The following is a 25,507-nucleotide window of genomic DNA, read 5'->3' on the forward strand; positions in this document are numbered from 1 at the left end:
CCTCCCTCCCTCCTTCCCTTCCCAATATCCCAAAACAGGGGGCTCGTTTAGAGAATGACACCCCTGCTCTTTCTGAAGAACCAAAGGCTGATTTTGCTCACAATCAGCCCAAACAGAGTTTGATTTCAGTGGCAGTGATTTCTTTCCCTGCAGCTCTCMCAATTCCCCTGGCAGTGGTTCTCACTCTCACCCTCTGGGCTGGGAGAGCAGCAGTGCTCACCTCGGTGTTGGACACAATGTGGTGTCGGAGCAGCTCCAGCAGCTTCCAGGAGCCCTGCCAATCCAGAAAAAACKCTGTTTGAGCCCAAAAGGAGCCTCACAAACCCAGCCTGGCTTGTGGAGCAGAAAGAGGATGAGACAGCATCCCTGTGCCTGATGGGAGACCCCAAACCCTCTTCCTCTCTAGGTGCTGATCTTTAATTGTGAGAGGTTCCTTTCAGCCTTGATTACAGGAGCTAATTAACATGAACACTGGGCAATCCGTGTAGGCATCTCCTGGCTGAGAAAGATTTGCCCTACAGAAAGYCTGTACCTCTGCAGACAGCAGGTAATCCAGAGCCTCAGGCTGCATATTCCTCAAAGCCTCGTTACTTGGAACAAAAATTGTGTAAGGCCGGTTGTCCTGCTGTAAATCTACTCCTAGGCCAGTTTTCTGTTTTGGTTTAAAAAGAAGAGTTAAATCACATATTAATACAGAAAAACATCTGAAAGCAGCTCGGTGTGATTGCTTTTCTGGATCCTTACCTCTATCAAAGATGTAAATTGGCTGTATCTTCCATTAGCTTGAAGCACCGACATTATCGTTTCCTGAAATAGGACAAAAGTAAGATTTTTTTAGTTGGAAATATAAAATAAATGCCAGTTCTTATGAGACATTACTTACTGTGTGAGTCTCAGTTGTTACAGATTGAATAAATTTCCTCTGGGGGTGCCTGGAAATGGCTGAGAGGGCAGCACTTTTGTCCTGGTGCCACTCTGGRTCATAATTAGATTTTGTCATTATCCTGAAACACCGTGTAGTCACAGAAAATACAATCTGTGTGTGGTGTAGTTCCTGTCAGCCATCCTCCTCCTTCCATTCACTAAACATGAAATTATTTAAGGAAAAGTTTGATATTGTGTGTACATAACTCATGGCTCACCTCTTTGCTGCTTTTGAACGTTGGCTCCGTGTTATCCATGGCTCTGTCAATAATGTGCAGAATTCCATTGGAAGCCACGATATTTCCCTGCAAAATTTTTCCTTTCCCTTTTCCTCCTTGGATTCTAATCCTTAACTGATTRTCCTGAAAGAAGCCAGGCAGTGAACAGTGAATTCTTTATTATGAAATGACAGTAGAGAGAATACAGAGGTTGAATGTGGSCTGTGACCCACCCCTCCACCAACACCTGAGCAATTTAAATCTGGGGAGACTAAAGATTGCTTCYAGTGCTCGTCAAGGAAATGGAAAGAATTCTTTTGTTTCAGGACAGCAAAGTTCAGAAGAGAAATACAGACAGGCCCAGCGGGCAAGTCAGTGCGCCTGAAAGTGTTCTGATGGATGTKAGTAATAAAAATCTGCCAGTAAATKATTTTAAATATTGTTATACTGGAAARGTCAGCTCCTGTAATCTTACGGGACTACAACCCATTTCCTTATGTTCTGTGTACATCTAAAACAACAAAAAGTCGCTGATTCTGCACTGTTCTGGAGCCTGCAGGAAACCAACAGCGATGATATTTTCCTGTTACAAATGGAGTGTGTGTCCTCACTCACTGAACACACAAGATTGATATTTCTGTTCAGATGCCACTGATCTACTGCAGAACATGAGAAAAACTTGATTTCAGCCTCCACGTAGGCCCAATGTATTGAGAGACACACAATGGACCAAGAACAACAATTCTAGATTATAAAATCTAGAGTATTATCCATAGAGAACAACTTTCTTAAACTGTGGGATCAGTGCCCTGATGTTWGCTGACATCTGGGTTGGTGCTGAACTCTGCTATTTTATTTTATTTAATTGATAATTTAATTGCTAAGTGTCCTATCTCTGCTGCAGAATTCCATTTGCTCCCTCRTTTCAGGGCTGCTGATGRGGTGGGATCTGCATTTCAATCAGTGCTTGTTCCATGTGAGCAGCATTCATAGGTTTCCAGCACAAACTCGGGGCTTTTCTGTCCCCATGTCACCTCTCRCTTCACCTGGGCTCTATTAATGTCTGCCCACTTGGTCACACCTGCAGATTTAAGATTTTAGACCAGTCTGTGTTAGTCTTCCTGGTCACCCAGTGCTGATCCATGCCTAATTTTTTTTTTTTTTTTGCTGGTTTTAGCATGAACTTTGATACCAGYGAGGTTCCAAGTTTTACTTGAACCCTCTGTAATGCATGGCCACAAGCTGTGATTTTCCTCACCCTGCAGAAAGAGCTTTCCTGCAGGTTGCTGAGGGCACAGGGAGGCTGAAAAGCCACTCACCTTTTCTCCCTTTGACATCTCTGCTGCCTTGCCAGTCAAAGTATAAATCACATCAGTGTTATTCAAGCTACTGGTGTTCAGCTGACCTGCAATAACGTGGAGTTTCACAAAGTACTGGGCTTTTTGCTTATTTTTCAGAAGATCCTTTATCTAGAAAAGCAGAAGAACAGAGATTTATTTCAGTGCAGGTTTAATTAAAACAAATGTTATGATGGAGGTTTTTTTTTGTTGTCTTTAAGCTTGAAATTACATGTTTTTCTCTGAAATTAGGTAATGCAGTCTGAACAAAAGGGGGACTCCTCTTGGTTTCAGTTCAGCTCACATCGTACCCTGATGGCCCTGAATGAGCAGTGGGTGCCTCCAGAATTGTCCAGATGTCAGTGGAAGGTGCTGACTGCTCACATATTAGTATTTTAGTTTTTTTTTTCATTAAAGCCATTATTTTTTTAATCCCTCTTATGTAAAAGGTGACCTGCAGGCCTCCCTGCTGACAACTCAGATCTTAATCCATCCAAGAGAAATACTTAGAGCACAGTCATGTGAGACAGTCCAAAACTTGAGGTGTGATAGCGTTTTACCCTAAATCACTGAATTATTTTATTTTTCTTTCAAGCAGGAAAAATGCAGTCTGTGGCCCCTAGATTTAAATGAGTCCAGCAGTTTCCTAGAGCACAATATCTGTACCTTTGAAGCAAAACACTTCAGCACAGATGAGATTSCTGCAGAAGCCAAATTCCCCTGATGTGAAACCCCTTTTTTTTTTTTTGTTTACTTACATTAGTACCTTTGAGTCCCCTGTTGGTTGGCACAAGCACAGTAAATGGTCCCAGAGTGCTCAGTGGCCATTCGTAGGTATTTTCTTAGGAGAAGAGGGAATAAAGAAGTTTAAATGCCATTTGAAAAGCTCGTTTGATAAAGGGACTGTGCAAAGCTGCAAGGGCAGGACAAGCAATAATGCTATCTGAGGTTATTAAATATTAATTTAGGATTCTGAAGGCCAAGTCATTGATAGATGAGAGACAGAGGGGATGTGAAATCCAGCTGCTGCTGCATATTGGGTGCAAAATGAGGCCAAACATCCAGAACGCTTCTGTCAGCCYGGATTTTGGGGCACCCAGGCAAGGGCAATGGACACAAAGGCAGCAGATTCTTTGGAGAGGTGTCCTTGCCTTCTGCTCTAAATCAATTCAGTCTCTATGGCGTGAGGAATTTGCTGCTGATAACCTGCTGGTAGTGCAAATAGCAGCAGTGTAGAACTGCTAATCAAAACTGATGCACTCARAGTTAATTAGGGTTCATTTACTACCCAGAGGCTTTTTCTGTATCCAAGCCTGCAGCATGAGACACTGGTTCTGCAGCTGAAGGCATTAAATATTTCCAATATTCAGCTCTTTTCTAGAGGTATAAAACCAGAGCTGAAAAAAAAAATTACATTTTTTACAGGTATATTGCACCAGAGGATGTATCTCAAAATTAATATGCTGCCTTCCAAAACATCTCTAAATTCTTAGCTTTCAAAAGACATTACTGTGGAGGGAACATATATTGTAAGATAACCTGTGTGGTTAAAGTGTCTTTGTAGCTTCTGGCTAGTAAATTGTGGGCACATTTATGTCCAAAACTTAACCAAAGAACATAAAATATGGATTGCTGTTAACTCAGCATGCTGGGTGAGGAGAAATGCTGAGAGAAATTGCAGATCTCTCAGTGTTGAAGCAATGGGTATTGATCCTCAGTGCTGAACAGGAAAGTCAGTGCCAGGCTTTGTCCTTGGTCAGCTAAGGGGGATTCTTATTCCATTCTGGTCAGGAATTCATCAGCATTATTTTAATTGTTGGGCTTTATGTCAAGGACTGAGGAAATGATATTAAACAGAAGGATTTTTGAGCTTTTTTTCACGTTTACAAGTTGAACTCAAAGATCCAGATCAATTCTAGCAGTGTTTGCTCATAGCTCAGATTTTTGCCTATAGAGAAGATGGTGAAGGCAGTGAGGTTGTTCAGATTTTTTGCTGTAAAGGAGAGGATGAAAGCAGTTGGGTTGTTCTGATTTTTGAGCTATAGAGGAGATGAAGAAAGCAGTTAGGTTGTTCAGATTTTTGGGCTATAGAGATGATGAAGGCAGTCAGATTGTTCAGATTTTTGACTATAAAGAAGGTGATGAAGCCAGTTAAGTTGTTCAGATTTTTAGCCATAGAGATGATGAAGGCAGTGAGGTTATTCAGATTTTCGGATGTAGAGAAGATGATGAAGGCAGTGAGGTTGTTCAGATTTTTGGTTGTAGAGAAGATGATGAAGGCAATGAGGTTGTTCAGATTTTCGGCTGTAGAGAAGATGATGAAGGCAGTCAGATTGTTCAGATTTTTGACTTTAAAGAAGGTGATGAAGGCAGTTAAGTTGTTCAGATTTTTGGCTGTAGGGAAGATGATGAAGGCAGTGAGGTTGTTCAGATTTTYGGMTGTAGAGAAGATGATGAAGGCAGTGAGGTTGTTCAGATTTTTGGCTATAGAAATGCTGAAGGCACAGAGRTTTTTCATCTCACAAGGTCACTGGGAATGCCAGTGATTTTAGTGGACTGCTGTGTGTAATTCCAGACCAAACCTCATTTGTCCAAAGCAACGTGGGCAGGGAAAAGAAGCAGCGGGATGATCCCACTTATTACACCGTGGGGAAAAATGCTCTGGTGATATCAAATGAAGTGTGAGGGGTTGTGGAAACACAATCAGCAGTTCTGACTGGAAGATCTTGCAGGCTGCATGGAATGAAGAGCAGAGCAGCTTTAAGGGGGTGTGGGTGTTGGGATGAGCAGGGTGTGTGCTGTGCCATGCTGCTGGTGGCACTGAGCAGGGSTTTGGGGGAAGAAGGGCAGGATCAGCTCAGGGGAAGAAGCTGACCCTGCCTGTGTGAGGCCACTCACCCATGAGCAGCAGGCTGGAGCTCAGCCTGCCCTGCCAGCGTGCCCCCGCTGCGGCGTTCAGCTCTCGCAGGCGCTCCACGATGCTCCCAAAACACACAAACCCATTCCCCACAGAGCCCTCCTGGCACCTGCACCTGGAAAGGATTGGGATTTCAGCTGGGGATCTCTCGACACGGGCACCTGGTACCCATTTCCAGGGGGTACCAGGGCTGTGCAGTTTATTCTTTGCTTCTGGGAGGTGTCAGTGTGTGGGATGGGCTCTTGGCAGCTGGGCCAGCACACAGCGGGGTCTGTCTTGCAGGATCTCTGAGCAGAGGCTGTGTGATCCCAAAAATATGGTTTTTGGAGCCCAGAAATGTCCTGAAGCTGCTTGTCTGCAGGTGAGGAGAGGCACAGCATCAATGGGGTGCCAATCTTGCCATGGGGAGGCTGTTGGGTGCAGACCTCACTCACTACATGGGATGTGGTAATTAATGGTAATTAAGGGAGATGGCAGCTCCTCAGCCCTTGGAACAGCTGCATGAGTTTTGCAGAAAAATCAGGCTGGTGTCAGTCCTTCCAACAAACAAAGTGGTGTTTTGTTACCCTTTCAATAATGCAAAGTTTGCCCTTTAAGTAATGCAATCATTTTGGGCAATAACACAATACAATAATACTTGTAGTTCTAACACTATTATTTTTTTTCATGCTGCAGCACAAAATCTCCTGCTTTTTTAAGTGTATGTGTGGTTGCTGTCTGTGTCTTGGAAATAGCACCTCATTTGTGACACCCTGGCTGCCTCCTGGGGCCTCCAGCCTGTGAGAGGTGCTGGCCATGTGTGCCTGACTCTGGATGCCCAAAGCAGACTCAGAACACAGTGCCCAGGAGATGGACAGATGGACTTTAACAGAGCCTTTCCCTGTGAAATCTGCAGCATGTTCAATATTCAATATGTTCAATATTCACACCAGCCCTATCCATAATGATTCATCTCTCTGGATGTTTTTTTTTCTTTCTAATGGCATCACTAGAGAAAGGAACATTACTTGAGCAAAAGATGCCGTTTCCGTAATTAATCATCTGCATTTGCTGATTGCTAAAAACACACATGTGCCACTCACAGCCCTCAGCAGCACCAGCCTGATGCCAAAACCTCTCCTTTTTCCCATGAATGGTCTCTGCTGTGGCTGTTTGTCTGGTGACAGTGATATTCTTTGGACATCCCCCCAGTCTGGGGAGCAGCACACGGGTGCTGAGATTTTGGCCAAGAGGCTCAAGCTGTGACTGTCTGACCCTGGCTKAAAACAGCAGTCTAAAAAGCATCTTACATTTTTAGGATGCTGTTCTGATGGTGAAACCACTTCTTTTTAAGGGGATCTCTTGAGCAGAGAGAATTTGGCTGKGGAGCCTGGATGAAGGGTTTCCAGCTGGGAGCAGGGAACAGCTGCTCCTTGGGAGCTGATCTCTTTTTTCTGGTGGGGTGAATATTTCTGTAGGTAGCCCCCTTCCACTTTTGAACAGAGAAGAAAACACCTGAGGCTTCAAAGSAGCTGAGAAATAACACAACAGATAAAAGAAACTGTCCTTGAAATATGGCACAAATCAGACCCAGTTTTCAAAATAATGCTCTTGACTCTTTTTCACCCAATGCTCATAAAGAAGCAGGTGGTTAAACATAATAAGTTTCTTGATTGTAATAAGTTATTTCTGGGGGCACTGCAGAAATGCCTGCATAGTTTGAAACTTCCCTCCTGAGGACGATGCTGCTCATAACTGAGTGGGCATCCAAAGAACAGAGTTTGGATTCCAAAGGRAAGCAATTACAGATTAATCCCATACAGGTTGTAAGGGACTGAACTCTCAACCTGTGCATTTCCTCCCTCCTGCTGAKGAAGCCACTAATTGAAGACCTAAAGGAAAAACAAGAGTGGTATCAAGAAAAACTCTGTTATTACAGGTAATTGTGATTTTTGAGGAGGTTGCTGTGATATATTCACAATTCAAATGTTCGGGTTTTTTTTACTTCTTTGCCTCTATGAGAGGTTTATTCCACTACAGATAATGTGGTTCTGGAGAAAGTGGAACTGTCACTGTGGGGAAAGGCAACAACAAAGCTGTATCCTTAAAAAAAAACAAACAAACCAAAATCAAAGCAAAACAAAAATAGAAAGGAAGCAATGCACTTTTGTGGCCTCTGTTACAGCTCCATGTTTTAGAAAAAGAAATAACCAAAAAAAAGCAACCAAAAAAGCCCTCCCAAGTACATTTAAAGCCTGGGATGCAGCCAAAATACAGTCTGTCACTTAATTGTGCCCACATTAACAAATAAATGTTTTTCTTTGCAAAGTTCCTCTTTCATAAATGGATTTTCCATAAATCAAGTTTGATTTCAATCCCACTCCATTCTTCTGTATTCRTTTTTGCCATTAAATACCATTAAATGAATGATATCCAAACCATTTTGATTTCTTTTTTCCATCCCCAATAACAAATTTTTCATTTTCCCATTCTAAAGTCCTCAAAACATCCTTGGCTTTCAATAATTGTGCTGGAACAGTGAAAGAATGACTAACTAGAAAAAAAAAAAAAACCTCCTGATTTGGGGTGTGGAATTTTATTTCAAAATTTCAGCTGAGGTTGTGCAGTGTGGTAGCACTTTATACTGAGTTTTTTGTGAGTTTGTGCTGAGCAGTTTGAGCAGTACACCATGCTGTAGAAGAGAATTAGGGAATATTTTAGATAAATTGGTTTGCAATGCACACCAGCTCACACAAAAGAGGTGTTGATAGCACCCTGTGAGGGAAAGCTGTGTGAAAAGGAGTGGCAGGAAGAACACTCTYTTGAGTGAATGCTTTCTGCCTGTAGAAATATGTGATAATTTGTTCCTAACTTACAATGAAAGGCCTGTCTTATCCTCCGAGTTCAAGCTCYCAGCTCTCAAAAACTCACATTTGAGGGGCAGCTCTTTAACTCAGTACCTGCCAKCATTTGGCTGCAGAAATGTGTCAGACAAATTCTGGGGTTTCAGAGAGCTTTGTCGGGGTTAGTGCTAAGCCTGACTTTGTTCCCAAAAGCTGGATGGCACATTTCTGTCCAGGAAAAGCAAAGCCTGCCAGAGGTTTTGCAGCTTCCCACCTGGCTTGGCTCGAGGATTTAAGGCATCTGCTGAGGCTGGTGCTGCTTTCACAGCATGGGGAGCAGATTCTCTGGTTGTAGCTGCATTAGTGCACTCAGAAGAGGCAGAGCTCCAGAGCTGTCCCATAATTAAYGCTGATTAATTTGCAGCATGCTGCCTGGCATGTTCCTGGCCCACAGCAAGCAGCATTTCCCCAGGCAGTGCCCAGGCACAGTGGAAGGGGCAGCATGTGCCAGGGATGGCTGCCAAGAGGCAGTTTAGTGTGTTTTGGAAGAGCCTTTAACTGCAGGACAGACAATGCTGCTCACCCTGAGGAAAAGAGAGTTTGGTCCCTTTGATTTATTGGTGGAGGAATGACCTCTGAGTGCTTTAAAAATAAAACTTCAYAGGTTTTACCAAATGGCCTGATGAAATCCAACACTCTGTTAATTGGCTGACCCTAACCCCGTTCAATCTTGTGGTTTGTSCTCTATAAAGGAGCCATTAATGACAACTTCAGGAGATGCTCATCCACAGGATTTGTTTCAGCAGCCCATTTACTAGGGAAGGGGGGAGAAACTTTAATAAGTTTATTTATTTTTTTACTTAATATAATTTAGTATTTTTAATTTAATATTATTTAATAAGAAATTTTAATAAGTGAAGCTGTAACAAGCAAAAAGACTCACGTGATCTGGCCGGGTGCCACTGTCAAGCACTGAGCTCTTTTGTGGCAGGWGTTGTTGGTTTTACAGATGTCCAGCATGCTGCAGCCTTTCCCAGGTACAAAGTTGGTGTAATGCTCCTTGCATTCGCAGTGGGACTGAAACAGAGGGGTGTGAGAGGGGAGAGAACATCAGCCATGCACAGATTGTGGGTTCAGGATCCTTTCTGCAACTGGGGCTCGAGGACAGGGAGCCTTAGTTAATCACCTGGTGGGTTCAGACACAAACATAAATCTTATCATGTTTTYACAACTCCCTTCCATTATCCACTCCAGAAAATACTGACTCTCACATATATTTTCTTCAGCTAAAGCACTGTAGATTAATTKTCCTGATCAGAGAGCATTTAAAATCAGTGTGGCTAGGTCCAACATTGCCCTCTGCTCCAGCCCAGAGCCCTCTGCCTCCCAAAAAGAGTACAGCCAAAGTGTACAATTAATAAATGAGATGTACCAGCACTGCTGCTCTGCAGCTCACTGAGGTGTGACCATGAACTGCAAAACAACCCCGTATAACCCCAAACCCAACCCCTTTTTGGCTCTTCAGGGTGTCCAAAGCAAACCAGGCCCTTTGAAGTCTTGCTTTTTTGATGGTGTGATTTTTACACCCAGGAATCCGAGCCTGTTCCCAACATCATGAATAATAAGCAATCTTTATGAAGTGCTGTTTATTGATAGTTTTCCAAAAGACCCCTAGGTTACTGTCCTAAATAAACTCACTTCAGACATGTATCTGTGGTACCTATATAAGGGGTCTGCTGGTCCTACAAGACCCCTGCAGTGCCAGAGAAACCAAATTTACCTGGGAGGAGATTGATTTCAGTACTTTAATTTTGGAGAGGCAATCTGGAGTCAAAACATTCCCAGAAGAAAGAACACTGCTGTTTTTGTGGGGGAAACGTTGCATGCATACATGGGAAAGGGAGGTAAAGGGACTTCTTCCTGGCCAACAGCAGGGCTTGTGGCACAGCTAGGAGATGAGTTTGATTTCCTTCACGCCTGTTTCCATACCCTCATGGCTGCTTTTTGCAGAAAAAGTGTTATTTTCTCTTGGGCAGTCAAACTGACCTTTCCTGGGCCGTCGTAGATGCAGGTGCTGGACTGTGCAGGGCAGTTCCCATGGGCTGTTTGACAAGGGTCTATGGGCAAGCAGACTTGACCATCCCCTGTGTAACCTTCTTGACAACTGCATTGGTGCTGATTTGGCCCGAGGTAAATGCAGATTGCGTTAGGATCGCAGACCTTTTCGGAGCAGGGGTTGATAGCTTGTGAAAAAGAAGAAGTGGAGCAAATGAATTATTGCCCACAGCTCTAAAACTGAAGACAAGAGTTTATCAGAGCACCTCTGATTCCTAAAACAAGGCTCACCTGAAACAGAGGTCAGACAAAGTTAAGAGAATAAAAGCAGAGAAATTTAATCCAGGCCTGTTGGTGCATTAAGGGCAGACAAAGCCTCCTCCTGAGGCTACACCCAAAATGGACCCCGAGCCATGAGATTTTCACCTTTTATAAGTTCTGTCTTATGAATATATYGGGCCCCAAGATATCAACCACCCCAATCTTGCTCCCCCCAATTCTCTGTTGTTTACAGATTTTGGGGCCCTGAGGCAGCAAAGTGTCCTTGGATTTCAGGCTCAGAGAAGAATTGTTTTATCTAAAGATGGGAGAACAGGAGCTTTAGTGCTGTACACTGGAGAAGGACAATAATACAGCTACACAAAAACATAGAAGCTRAAAAAATCCTCAGGCATCACCTCCATGCCAAACAAAGCCTGGGCAGACTAAACTTCTCATYCAGCCAAGTCTGAATTGCTGTGGTGGCATGGAGATGGAGGGCAGGAATGTGTTTGTGCTAACGTAGCAACAGGCTGTTTGCTTTTGAGCACAAACGATCCCTTAACTTGGCAAATGGAGTCATCAACAGATTAAACCATGCAACGTGCTCATTAAAACATCACAGCCATTTCCTTGTTCTCTGGTGGGGTTTAACTGGAGAAGGTCAGAGGGGTGGTAGGAGGTCTGTTCAGGGTTTAAGCACATGTTGGATGAGTTGGAAAATATTTCTCAGTACAATAGGCCCTCGCTGGTTTCTTTCCGGCGATTAAACAATAAAATGTCATTGCTTCAGCTATAGGGAAAATTGGCCAGAAAGTGTTTTAGTCTTCCACACTGATCTGCTTTTAGGACTGCACTAGAAGCTCTCTGGCCATTTCCACGGACCATTTTTTTGAGGTAATGGCATTGGTTATTCTTTTTTTCAAAACCAAGYAGTGCTTGCAGAGCATTTCCTCACACCTTTGTGTCCAGGTTAGGATAAGGTTAAGCATGCACTSTATGCAGAGGATGGCAGGCTCTGCACACACATAAAAGTGCTGCTTCTCACTGATTTCTCCTCTCCTCCTCTCCCTTTCTTTCCTCTCAGCTGGGACTGGGAGACCTGGCAATGTTCAACTTTATTTATTGTTTCAGGCCTTCCCTTTGGTGCATGAGTGTGAACTCACCCATGCACACACATCCAGGTGCTCAAATCCACCAGAAGCAATGCCATCTCCAAGCTGAATCTGAGACAGCACTGCTGCCCTCAATTTGGTGCCAGGCTGCTCTGGAGGAGCTGTTTGCCTTCTGCTTCCCAGCCAGTCAAGTGGAAAAGCCACTTTAAGCCACAGATTAACCTGGTGCCCAAAGGCAGCGGGACAGAGGATCAGCATCCACGCAGGTTGCATCAAACCCCAAGAGAGGGAGGGAYACCAGCACCCTCCTTCTCTGTTGGTTTCTGCATTTTCATCATAAAGAAATGAAAATTCTACCAGAAGAACCTCATGTTCCTTGAGGAAGGACTTTCTGATGTCTTGCCGTCGGGTGGTGATTGAGCCTATTCCCAGAGGATAACACCAAGGAACAGGAAGTATTTCCAAGTATTTCCAGACAGAATATGAACCATTTATGGCCTGATCTGAGCCAGCATCAACTAAATTGTGCTTCCTGAATCAGATTAAACAATATTCTTTGTTGGGAGAACAGTAGTTTTAGTGSTGTACTACAGAAGTATAAGAACACAGAKGCATGAAAATAAAGAAACTAAAAATCCKAAGGCATCAGTTGCAATTGGTYTAGAAAGAAGAGCTGGTACCATAAAATGTAATGCAAGCAGAGAAAAGAAAACCTGGACTCATCCACAGTTAATCTGGGCATTCAGTGGCAAAGCTGAGGAATCTATAAAGACACCTCTAAGGTGGACTTCACCTCTAGCTGAGATGCTGTCAGCTTTGTTTCATGAAAAACAAAAAAGTGAAAATGAACTTCACTTGTCTGTAGGGTGTAGGGGGCTGATGGAACTGAGCTGCCACAGGATGGGTGCTCAATAACCACGAGCCCTTGGTTGCTGTTGTTGATTTTAAGASATGAAAGCAATGAGGCTGAACTTCCCCCAGCAGAGGGATGTGACAGGAGGGGATTTGATGACCCAATATCCACCCTACGTATTTCAAAGGGGGTTGACTCGCTTTAGTCTGGTTGCATGCAATGCCTTAGGATTTTAGCTTCTCTATTTTCCATGGATTATAATCCTGTAATTGTTTAGTGGATAACTCCATACTCCACAGACAGTGCTGAGCTGCTGCTCTCTGATTTAAGACAAAACAATTCCTCTGCAGCCCCAAACTCAAGGACACCTCCCTGGGCCAGGCCCCAAGAGATGGAAGCAACAGAGAATTGGGGGAGCCAAGTTGGAGTTTTTGACTGCATTGGCTGAGCTGGAATTGGAGGATTCAGCAAATCCCGATGTGCAAATGGACAAAAGTGAGAAAGGGTGAAAAACCCATGAGCCATTGTCCATTGTGGGTGGGCTGGGACTGCCCTGAATAGACCTGCAATAAATAGAACTGCTTTTTACTCTCCTAATTTTGTCTGGCCCCTGTTTTAGGTAAGCCAGTTTTAGGCATCACATGGACTGAAAGTTGTTAGCAACATGGGTGGATGAGCTTCTCCAGCACATTTTAGGATTTTGTTCCATCCTGAAGGAATCTACTTTGTGCTTTGGGATATGAACACAAGAAAAATCAGATGGTGAGACGTGGATCAAATGCATGTTGATATCTGGACTGTGACACTGATGGGGCAGACACAGAAATTACTCACGTTCACACCGTGTCCCGTCCCCGTGGAAGCCGGGCACACATCTGCATTGCAGCTGGGTCCCATCCTCACCTGAGGCAGCACATCTGGAGTTCACTGGGCAGCGCAGCGCCTGGCACTCTGCTGTGGCTGAGGGACAGAGGGGACAGGTCAAGCTGTGCCAGGAGGGGCTGCATYCTGCAGAGAATGGGCTCAAAATATTCCTGCTCGAGCAGCCTCAATGCCATCGCTGCCATCATCTGCTTTTTGGGGATTCAGCGATGGCTCTGGGAGCTCACACATTGAAGTTTGTGTTTGGTGGCTCTGGTGTGGCTCACCTGAGACCAGCTCTTCCTTACCAATTCCAGCTGTGACAGAACATCTGTGCAAATCTCACATGGAAAAAACCCTGCTCACCCTGGTCACAGCGTGGCCCTTTGTATCCAGACAAGCAGGAACATCTTCCGTCCCCGGTAACTCCGCTGCTGCACACGCCGTGAACACAGTCACAAACTGTGTGGAGAGATGGATTGGATTCACAGAAAAATAATGTTTGAAAAGGTAACAWTAATGGCCATTCAGCTGAGTGCCTGAATTTGTATTTATGGGCTTAGATCATGGAGGTGATCAATAGCTGCAGTTGCATCCGTCAGTAAATAACAATAATAATTTTTGAAGGCTGCTAAGAGCCCAGGGAATGAAAAACTTCAGGACACTCAATAAGCATCAAACTGACTCGTTGCTGATGACATAAAACTTGTAAAATGTGACAAAGAKTCTGAAGCCAAAATTGGATATAACGTCTAACACAGACCTCATTACTAACAATTGACACATTGCATTCTTTTTCCTTCCATTCTGTTTGTATCTCTCAAGAACCTCAATTGGTTCTCTCAAGAACCTCAACCTGGCGATTGACACACAGATTTTGTTCTGGGGTTCCTTGCATGTAAATTATTTATTGTAAAGAAGTTTTGTATTTTATAAGAATTAAAATAATTAACAGTAGTTTTTATTTGTATATAACATATAGAATGGATAAAGGTTTATTTTTGTAGGTTTTTTTTTGTTTGGTTTTTAAATGGGTTTTAGTTCTTTGTGAACTGACTTTTTTTGTATTTAATTGTTACTAATTTTAAGGGTTCAYTAAAGCAAACAGACTTTAGTTGTCTGAGGCTTGCATTCTCTGTTTTTTTTTTGCAAAGTATGAGTAATTTTTTTGTAAAGGAAAGGATGACTTTTGCAACTTTTTTTCCCCCTCCCTAGATAGAGCTTATTTAATTAAAAGCATAATTAATCATTATGAAAGTCTCCGGCTTCTTTCTTCCTCTGTTCTCTCATTTCTGGTTATATTCTGGTTACAAACCCAGTGACAATATGCACACAATATGATGCATTCACAGTTCAGCCAACAATAAGTTCCTTCTATAAAATAATTTTTGAAGCTTTTTTTTTTTTTTTTCCTAAAGTATACTTTTATTTTTTTGGTGTGTACTCAAAAAGCTTTATAGTCATAAGTGTTTGAATTATGATGATTCAATGATGATTTTTTAAAAAGGCCACTCACAGTGACACTTGGAAAAATCTGAAAGTTGTACAGAATTATATTGCTGACTTAATGCTTAAACTTCAGTGATGCAACATACCCACTTCTGCTTAAAAACACAGCTTGTGTTCATGCAAATCACCTGCACTAATTAATTAATAACTTCCTGCCCATGCTAGTAGTCACAACATAAAAACCAGGAACGTCTAAGGTGTTACTGACAGGTAGTCACAAATAAACATGGTCTATATTTTATTTCTTTTGGAACACTTGGAGGAGTGCTCTGAAAAGCTAATATCTGAAAYACCTGAAAGCTGAAGTGTAAAATGTTGCTTAAACTGATATGAAATTGAATCCTCCAGTAGCTTATTGGAAAATAATTACATTTATGACATGGAATTCATTCAAATACCCCATTTTCATGGAAATGCTGGCTCGGTTTCATTTCTGTGTGTCAACACTGGCATCCAGTGGACAGCTGGTGGAAAAAGGCAGCACTGGGGTAGGATTAGTGCAGAAAGGCCAACACAGATTATTGAAATTGAGACCATTTGTGTCTTTTTCAAAGTAAAGTTATCTTGTAGATCYTGAGGGAAGAAAAGGAGTTTTACTTAGAGGTAAACAGCTATTATCACTTATTCTTAAGCCTGTTTTGAAGTGGGGTTTTTTGGTTTTTTTCAGTGTAATTTTTAGCAAGGGTCAAGGAGCTGAAATGGTAGAGATAATAAAGAAACAGGAAAAAGTGGAAAATGTGATATGAATATATATTCCTGGGATAGATATACATCCTAAAACCTGTACCCAGCTCTCATCCCTCTTTCAGAGCTCCACTTGTGATGGAAGTATGGCTGAACAATGAAATCATCACCCAGCCAAAACCCAAAACCAAACCAAACACCCACTTTTCCACACTTTTGGCAGAATTATGGAGCTCCCTGGCTCAGAATGGAGTGAAGAGCTCTTTTCCCTTTCCCCATCATGCTCTCTGAGGCAGACAGCAGCTCCTGATGGGAAATGTTCAAGCCCTCTCCCCATTTCTCTCTTTCTTCAGCGTCTGAACACAGCTTTCACTCACCTTCTGTTCCCTAAACAAATAAAGGAAACTCAAGCTGACCTGATGTGCAGTCAGGACCGAATAAATTGTCTTCAGCACACTTCTCACAGGCTGTCCCACCGAACCCTTTCTGTGGATAACACAAYAGAAATCAAAACTTTAGTTTCTCATCCATCTCTCTACAGATAGATTCATGCTTGGCAGGCTGAAAACAGCATCCTTTGCTGCCAAAGGGAAATAATATGAAAAATTCAATCAGAAAAGAAAAAAAAAAATGACCATAATCTAGAAAACATTGTCTTTTGAACAATTTTGCTGCTGCATCTTAAAAAAAAAATATTTTGTACGTCTTCAAATCAGATGTTCTGAATATCAAATTAACAATGAGGTACAGTAATCAAGCCTAACGACCAAATCAGTCTTACAGTTGTTATGTTGTATTTTCTGACTATTTCAGCCCCTTCTCTTTTCCCCATGTACCTATAAGAGGATTTTTGATRTAAAGATGAACCAGTAGAGGGAGGTAGAAAGGCTTAATTTGAATTGTTTCTTAAAAAAAAATCTTTTTGTCCAAGGTTATGCACTACGTGCTGCACTCTCAGCAGAGGAACAGTGTATGGAGAGTTTAGCCCCATGTATGAGTACTTCCTAAATATGGAAAAAAGTCTCAAGTAATAGCTCATTCTGAAAAAAATAGAGGATTTCAAAACACCTGTGTCAGGAGATGAACGAACTTTTAAATAATTTCACCTGGACATGCTTAAGTCTGCAGTAATAACAGTGTGAAGATTCATGCAATCCAATCCAAGCCAAAAAAAAAAAAAAAAAAAAAAAAAAAAAAAAAAAAAAAANAAAAAAAAAAAAAAAAAAAAAAAAAAAAAAAAAAAAAAAAAAAAAAAAAAAAAAAAAAAAAAAAAAAAAAAAAAAAAAAAAAAAAAAAAAAAGAGAACTCCAAGCTGGTCATCTGTGCTGTTTCTGGAATACTTTAATGTATTTGACATGCCGTTGTATTTTTTTTAATTCCAAAGGAAGGCCATACCTGGCAAGTGCACGTTCCATCGCCGGTGATTCCCTGCGAGCAGCGTCCTCTCCCATTGCACGGTGACRCAGCTCCTCCTGGACACGCTGGAAATGACAATGTTGGAACCATCAAAAGCCACCTTGCTCTGCCCTTTGTCCTCTGCAGGTGACAGATTCTGCAAGGTTTTGGCCAGACAGGGACCTTGGGGGTGACAGCTGCTGTTTTCCACCCACCCAAATCTCTTCATGAGAATCTCAGCATCAGCAGAGAGCATCACACTCCCTTCTCTGGGAATTCAGGCCAGTGACTGAAGTCAAAGTATTGAGCAAAAAAATAGTTTTCTTATTCTAAAGTGCACTGTGGTTTAATCCCTACTGCTCTACCTCTGCCTGGCAGACACTCTCAGATTTTGGCTTTYCTGAAATAACAGAGATCTCCCGACCACTCCTGTGTGTTGATATAATTCCTTGCATTACAAAGTAAAAAATTAAAAGAGATTTGGAAGTATTTTATATGTGGATGTTTTTGACCTGATTTTGATCTGATGGATTGAAAATTTGCTCTCAGGATTTTATTTCATGCTAAGTTAGAATTTAATAAACCCTTTATTTTTTTTTCCCACCAAAACTGCATTTGCTTTACATGGAAAATTTTTCCTTTTTTTCTGCTATTTCCATTAAGAGCGTGTTAATTGAGCCAAACCATCTTGGAAATTTAAATCTGGATGTCTCACAACCAARTCCTGTCCAGTGGGCTGTGGTCACTAAGAAAACTTGTGTGCTGAAGATGTGTTATGCTCTACAGAGCCTCTGGTACTAAAATCATGATTACAGGAGGTGAGATAGCCTGAACAAAAACCCCAGCCAGCAGGATGAGATAAGAAAAAAAAAAAATGACCATATTTCCAAATAAAAATAGTTTAATTTTTTTTTTTTTTGCCTGAAATAATTCAAAATTCAAWTCTTTACTGAAAGATTAACTGTAGGAAATGTATATTAGAGTGGTTTTTAGTCAGATCATTCTGTCAGGTTTTCTCTCCTATAGGAATATCCTTATTTTTCACAGTTGTCCAGCCCCTCCTTGGAAAYGATGGATTAACTCTCTCCCTAAGCCTTTCCTTCCTGTGATTAGGATTCCCATTAGGCACCATAATTTTGATGCAGGTGCTGTGTAAATGTGTCAAACTCCTGCTGGCCTCACAGGTGCTCTCCTGGTGGATTTATTGCTCAGAAAGAGTTTGTTCTGTGATTTATGCTCCCCCTGCCTAAGTTAATCCCGGTTTAGAGTATTTAAGTAACGTGGAAGTTTCAGTAAAAATGGGTTTGATTTGGACAGAGTGATGAGCAAATAAGTAAATGTGCATGTGGGTATACTTAATTCCACTGAAAGCTTTGGCTTTCTACCAACCTGTTAATATTTTYAAATTTATGCCTTAATGCAGTCTGAGCTCCATTGTATCCCTGAAATCTTCTTGTGAAAAAACAATAAATTCAAAGATGAGAAGTTTAGAGCTGTTTATCTCATACACRCTGAAATAATAAGATGTTGTAAGGATTTAGTTTAAATAATGACAATTGAGGGAAAGAAATAGGTGTATTTGAATCTTTAAAGTGGCATTTAATGAATCTTGTTTTTTGGCTAAGGGATGACAGCTTATCTTTAGGATTGTTGGCAACTGATTAATATTYGCACAGAATGGAAAAAAAAAATTCCCTGCGCTGACGCTTTTGTTGAATGTGCAAAGAAAAACTCAGAATTCATGGTATAATTTCTAGGAAAAGTCACTTTAAAATTGCTGATTTTTTTTTTTYCCCTTGGCATTCATTGCACTTCCCCTTGCCTTCACTGCATCTCGTCTCTGGTTTTGACAGCAGCACCAAGGGCCAGCGGTATCAGAAGTTGGGTAAATCACCATTTGTTGTACAAGTTTTTGACCAGGCAGATCAAGAGTTTCCTGCAGCCAGCAGGGCCACAGGAGGCAGAACCTAAATCTAGCAGGTTTTATTTTTTGTCTTCATTTTTTTTTTTGCTTCATGGAGTAAAATCCAGCACTTTCCAAGTGTTATCACACACAGCCTCTTAAAACACTTCACCYGTGAGGCTGAAGCAGTGAGCAGTGCTTGCAAAGTTGTATTTTGGACCATATAATCTTTCAGCATTAAATTTATTACCTTTCCTCTTGGCCTTTACTTTTTCTTTTCACATTTTTTCTCCCCCTTTATCCTTCCAGTGYTTTCTACTCAGTTGGTCAYGCTMTACACCTCTCAGCTGGTACCCAGGYTTTTCTCTGGAGCCATGGAAATATTTGTCCAGAGTGAGAACCTGTGCTCAGGTAGGAACCTGAGCTCTTCCAGCTGTGTGTGGATGATGCTGGCAGGGTTGAAAAGCTGTGCTCTTTCCCCCTGCACCTTTCCTGACCCTTTGATTTTACAACTTTTGATTTTGTGCTTTTGATTTTACAACTTTTTACAGAGGGATGGGTGTGCAGCTGGATGGCTTGGTGCTCTCTATGGGGAGGGAAGGGACAAAAGATCTCCCACTGACACTGTTCCAGCATGTGCTGTCATTTAAGGAAGTCAGGGTGCTATTTAAAAAACTAATTTTGTCCTTGCCATCAGATGCTAAATGCGAATTAAGTCCCTACTCAGGGATTTTTGCCTGGCCTCAGGAAGGACCGTCTTTCCTCCTGACATTCYGAGCTGTGCCATGTTCTGTTACAGAGGTCATGATAATGCAGAGATAACTAATWTTTTTTTTTTTCCCTTCAAATGAAACAATGCTGAGACCTTGATTCTTTGCTTTTTGGGGTCAGGAAGTTTGTCCAAAGGAAGGGAGGGCTTCCTCACCTTGGCAGCCTCCTCCACACGGGAGGAGGGCAGGGAACTCTACCCCACTCCAGAAATCCTTGTGTGGCTGCCCAGAGGATCCTGATTATGGGATGGGGAGCACCCMGGCTGCATTTGGGGCTGGGGTGGTAAATCATCATCTCCAGTGATGCCTGAGGATTTTTTAGCTTCTATATTTTCATGTATCTGTGTTCTTGTACAGCACTAAAACTACCGTTCTCCACTCTTTAGACAAAACATTTCCACTCTGAGCCTGAAATCCAAGGACACTTCGCTGCCTCAGAGCCCCAAAATATGGAAACAACAGAGAATTGGGGGAGCAAGTTTGGGGTGGTTGACATCTTGGGGTCCAATATGTTCATAAGACAGAACTTACTCCTTGCATTACAAAGTAAAAAATTAAAGAGATTTGGAAATATTTTATCTGTGGACGAGGGTGGCTTTGACCTAAAATGAAACATTTCAACTTGTGATTTGAAAATCCTAATTTTTAAAGTCCTTTGTGGGACTTTCACTCATCCCGAGTGAAATAATTTTGCAGTCATTGACTGTAAAGATTTGTTTTGAAAATCACAAAACCAAGGAAGTTTTCTGAGGCTCTTTAAATTTTCTACAGATATTTTCTTTTTAGATGAAGTTCTGARTATCTGTTTTTTCTTCAAATCCTCCAAGTTTTAGCTGAAAATTTCTATTTATTTCTACCTCTACAACAAGCCTCTGMAGAGCAAACTTTTCACAGCAATGGTTTCTAAAGAAATTACTCAAATTATGTGTGAAAATAAAATCTCCAAACCCCAAAAGCAGCTTACCCAAGCAGTCTGGGCCCCAGTGGCCCTGGCAGCACTCGGGTTGTTCAAATTCCTTCACGCAGCGATGCCGACAGCCCGGGAAGGAAAGCGTGTGTGTTTTGATTTCCAGGTAATACCTGAGGAAAARAAGCCAAAATTCTTTTAAAATACTCACAGCCTCCCATGGGGAAAAAATAAAAATTCTGAACTTCCTCTTCTTTCGGTGTCAGGCAAGAGCACTTTAAGCTCAGTTGCATTGATCTGGATTTTTTCCTCATTAAAAGATACATTGAATATTGAGATCTAAAGAGATCCTCGAAGCTGGWTCTTTTGAACAGTTTATTTATTTTCCTACTCCAGCCTAAATACAGCTCTTTTTTTTTTCCCTGTAAATTATGATATGAAACCATTTTAAAAGTGTTAAAAAATTATTCAAGACTCTTTAAATTCTAAGAAAGCTCAAAACAGTTATATTTTCTCTAAAGTAGTTAAATTTTCTCTACAATGCTTTAAATAAATAAGTTGTTTTATTTTTTCCTTTCCAATATGAATGGCAAGATTTCAAGCTGGTTTTGAGCTATCTCTTCCTGCCCTTCACCCCCACAACTCCTTGATCTAGAAAGCTGAAAAAATCTGTTATTTATATGATTTATAGATAAGATTAATACATTAATATAATATAATAAATAAAAGAAAATAAAATATAATTAATATAATATAATATTATACAATATAATGCAATATAATATAATGCAATATAATATAATGCAATACAATATAATACAATACAATATAATATAAGGTAATGTAATGTAATGTAATATGATATAATATAAATTGCAAATATTTTTGTATCATTCTTATCAAACAGAATAAACAAGGAAGAGATTCTATGATATTATTCAAGAGAAAATCTCAYAGACCACCAAAAGCAATGTTCATTTTCCTCTGTGTCACTTGTTGATTAACTTCAACCATCAAATACCTTGAATGAAGCTTGGGTTCTGGAGCTGGTGAAGCCAATGGTAAATGTTCCATAAAAAAATTGCTCAGACTAGACCATTTTTGACATGTATTACCATTTTTTARTGCTCATGGAGAAAAGCCCTGACAGAGGAGATACCTGCAGTCTGGGATCCCAGTCCCGTTGGTAATTTTGCTGTAACCAGCAGGACATGGGGTGTCGAGGTTTAAGGAGCAAGGCACACATTTGGTTTTCATCCTAATGAGCAGCTTTTGATCACATTGCTTCTTCACCTGCAACAGGAGAAGAATGATTGAAAAGAAGGAAAAACACCACCCCGAGTGACATTGGTGAGAAATGGCAAATTTTACTCAGCTTTGTTCTCACACTCTTTTCTGTTCAGCAGGAGTTCCTTGTTTGGGAGCTRAATTAGGTTAAACCACATATTAGTGCTTTGCAGCAACTTTGTCTGCAAACATTCGGACAAAATATGTCCAACCACTGCAGGATAAAACCTTCTAACTGTRATATTTTTCCTCAGAGTGCTTTATCAACAGATGAAGTTTGTCAGGCTTAAAAGCCAGGTTACAGTGACAGCATCACTGAGTTGGTTCTGAAAAGTGAAAATGAAACACTGAAAAATGGAACAAAGTAAAATTAAACCAGGTATGGAGGGAGCTGCTGGTGGCTCTGGGCACACAGAGAGCACAGAACCTGTGGAACAAAGGCTCCTCTCAAAAGTGGATTCAATATTATCAGAACCACCGTGATCACAGAATCACCRGGGTTGGAAGAGACCTTCAGGATCTTTGAGTCCAACCCAYGCCCTGGCACCTCAACTAAAACATGGCAATGATGATCTAAAGGGCTACAGCTGGCATTTTCAAATTGTCAAAGGATGCCATTCAGCTTTGCATTCAAGCCTGGGGCAGCTCATGGGCCTGGCCCCACTGGAATACACTGACAAGAGCAGCCTTCCTTTTGTTTTTTGTCTTAACCATTTTGATATATTTATTTTCAATCCCCAAATCTTTGTTGGTCTACATCTAACGTTGGCTTCATCTTCTTTCTTCCTGGTACTTGTAGAAGTGAATTCATCATTCACAAGTGGTGAATTTGTGAATTTTTTCAAAAACCTGCAGCGTAACCTGGGCAGTCCAGAGAGCACTGGACCTGCTGGGCACGTGTGGGATGCTGCAGCYTCTGCAGAACCTCCTGGCTGCTCTGGGTGGGTACCCTGGCACCTTGGGCAGGATTTCTGTACATCCCTCACTCAGCAGTTTCTCCCTTTGGCAGCTGGGTTTTTCAGCAGCAAATGTCATGAGSATGTAGCACAGACACTGATAAAGAGCTTTAGCTCCACAACATCCGAGGAGCTCTGTGGGATTGCCATCACCCACTCAGARGCACATTTCAGCATCTATTTCGTTGTCAGATTTTAGTTATAAAATCTTATTYTATAAGTTATAAAATCTTAAACACTTTAAATATAAGTGCAGTGTTGAAATCTGGTTCGGGTGACATTGGAGCATTTGGGTGGTGAAACCTTTTGCTGTGTAGATGCTTTTYAGGTGTCTTTGAAATGAAAAATGTGGCCTTTGTCCAGGTGTGGGTGTAATTTGGATACTGCTTGATAAGAGGTTTGGTTGTCATCAAAAAGGCATCCTAAAGAATTTTGGTTTTGGAACAATAAAATTCAGATAATTTTGAAAGGCAAATTTTAAAATAACTTATAACCTTTCTCTACCACCAGCTGTGAAACACTACTTGTTTTGAAGTGGTAGCATTATTTCCACTTTCRCCCATTTCCTCATTTTCCCTTTTCTGCTTTTAGAAGAAAGTTGACTTTTTAGTGGCTGTTATTTTTATTTTTTTTTAAGAACAACTTTAACATAGCTCCCAGTACTTTTTGTACATTTCAGAGTATTTTTTCCGTTTAAAAACTGCACCCAACCAACAGCAACAGCAGTAAAACACCTGAGTGTTTCCYTTTCCCCTCCCAATTTCTCTCTGTCCTTTTGTTTCCTCTTCTAAATGTGTTCTGCCTCTCTGTGAGGGTGGTGAAAACAGATGTTGTGAAATCCCACAGATCCATAGRATTTGTACATGACAAATGCACCACTTGCCCAAAGCTCTACAAACCCTTTAAGTAAATTTATAACTTTGTGTCATTAGCTTAAATAGCTCAATTAGATTTTTTTTTCTTTACCCATCTAAAATCGCTTTTCCTCCTTTTAGTTAGTAGGAACAGATAATTTTCACACAGAAATATTTATGCTTTCTTCTTCTTCAGAAATCACAATCAATTTGTTTTGATTAATGCAGCATTTATAGACTTCTGTCACATTTGCCATTTATAGAGTTTTTTTCAGTGGACTCATCTGATATAATTTGAGTCAAATTCTCATGCAGAATAAACAGATGAATTTCTGTTATTTCAGAGCACTGAAATACAGAGCTCTTAGGTTGAAATTCATTATTATATGCACATGACTGCTAAAGTGGGTTTTTCTTCTGTAAAACACAGCATCTGATAACTGTTCACTCCATAACATTGAGTAATATGGACAAATAATAAATATGGGCAAATAAGAATATAGACAAATAAGAATATAGACAAATAATGATAATATAGACAAACAACAACATAGATTAATAATATAGACAAATAATAATAAATATGGGTGAATAACAATATAGACAGATAATAATTATATAGACTAATAATATAGACAAATAATAATATAGATAGATAATCATATAGACTAATAATAATAATAATATAGACAAATAATATAGACAAATAATAATAAATATAGGCAATTAATAATATAGAATAATAATAATATAGACAAATAATATAGACAAATAATAATAAATATAGACAAATAACAATAAATACAGACAAATAATATGATAGACAAATAATAATAAAAAAACACCTCTTACCTCATTTTGGACTTGTGATGTCAAACACAGTTTCACTGCAACCAAAAAAGCMAAAAATAATAAAAACCCTGGACTTCTTTCCATTGTGAAATGTGTTTATTTCTTCCAGAGCCCTCCAAATATGAAATGCTGATGTGAAATGATTGTTAAAGGTGCTACTTCTTCTGCAATCTTAGGCAAATAGTTCAGCAGGACTCTGGTCAATGAGTGAGGGACACAGCATGTGGAGCTTGCCCAGGCAAGAGAGATTCCAAAATGCAGAGTATTTGCTGAAAGTTCTCACTGGAAAGCTGAATAAAGCCTCCCCCRTGAATGACAGGATATCCTGACAGGCCTCTGATCATTTATTCCTCTCTCTGGAGCTGTTGATAGCACAAAACCAAGGACACTGAGCTGTTATGACAGAGGATGATTTCTGCTTTTAGGTGAGCATGGACAGGGGACTGGAGGAGCTGCTGCCCTTCTTGTTATCACAGTTTAATTAAAATGAAGAAAGGAGAGAAGAGAATCTCTGAAATTGGCTTATCAGCCTTGATAACATAAGGGTGGGACCCCCCAATGTGATTCTGAGAGAAATATTACTGCCTTTGTCTCAGGWGGCCAAAAGAACATCTCCCAGCTTGGCTTAGCTGGATAAAAAGGGGCATTTTTTTTCTCCCCTTTTTGCTATTTCTTGTTGAGTCATTTTGATGGCTTTTCTGGAGCTAAACAGGGGAAAATTGACCCAGCTGTATTACTTGGATATTGCAGGGAGGGATGAGTATTCAGACACTTTGATTTGCCAACAGCAAGACTTTTTCTTGCTTCTTAGAGCTCGTTTCTRGCGCTGCTCTTCACTGCTGCTCTGGTCAGTCCTGTCAGGACAGGGTCCCTCATGTCTCCAATACCTAATAATTTRTCTCCCTCCACTTTGTCAGCTTTGCTTGGTTCCCCTGGCCTTAATTTATTTTTTTTTTTCCTGTCATTTGAAGGCGCTCCTTAAGGGTGCTTTAATCCAAAGTCACAACACCTTATCTTTAACTCGGTGTTT

General features: G+C 40.9%; 1 protein-coding gene across 1 annotated transcript in view; it reads right to left on the minus strand.

Moving 5' to 3' along the window:
• The window catches only part of STAB2 (stabilin 2), a 79,716-nt gene extending 55,064 nt beyond the window's left edge, over positions 1 to 24,652 (minus strand). The window contains exons 1-16 of the mRNA XM_057384977.1: positions 24,478 to 24,652; positions 21,688 to 21,821; positions 20,586 to 20,701; positions 16,949 to 17,034; positions 15,970 to 16,039; positions 13,727 to 13,822; positions 13,334 to 13,459; positions 10,265 to 10,461; positions 9,162 to 9,295; positions 5,378 to 5,511; positions 3,238 to 3,320; positions 2,462 to 2,611; positions 1,143 to 1,286; positions 745 to 807; positions 533 to 652; positions 221 to 274 (exon numbers count right to left, since the gene is read on the minus strand). Of these exons, the coding sequence (XP_057240960.1) occupies positions 221 to 274; positions 533 to 652; positions 745 to 807; positions 1,143 to 1,286; positions 2,462 to 2,611; positions 3,238 to 3,320; positions 5,378 to 5,511; positions 9,162 to 9,295; positions 10,265 to 10,461; positions 13,334 to 13,459; positions 13,727 to 13,822; positions 15,970 to 16,039; positions 16,949 to 17,034; positions 20,586 to 20,701; positions 21,688 to 21,821; positions 24,478 to 24,561 (1,791 nt within the window). The 5' untranslated portion in view covers positions 24,562 to 24,652. The remainder of the gene's footprint in view (positions 1 to 220; positions 275 to 532; positions 653 to 744; positions 808 to 1,142; positions 1,287 to 2,461; positions 2,612 to 3,237; positions 3,321 to 5,377; positions 5,512 to 9,161; positions 9,296 to 10,264; positions 10,462 to 13,333; positions 13,460 to 13,726; positions 13,823 to 15,969; positions 16,040 to 16,948; positions 17,035 to 20,585; positions 20,702 to 21,687; positions 21,822 to 24,477) is intronic.
• Between the last annotated feature and the right edge of the window lie 855 nt (positions 24,653 to 25,507).

The sequence above is a fragment of the Malurus melanocephalus genome, unplaced genomic scaffold, assembly GCF_030028575.1.
Source record: "Malurus melanocephalus ecotype Western Australia unplaced genomic scaffold, MMel_1.1 scaffold_763, whole genome shotgun sequence".
NCBI classification, from domain to species: domain Eukaryota; kingdom Metazoa; phylum Chordata; class Aves; order Passeriformes; family Maluridae; genus Malurus; species Malurus melanocephalus.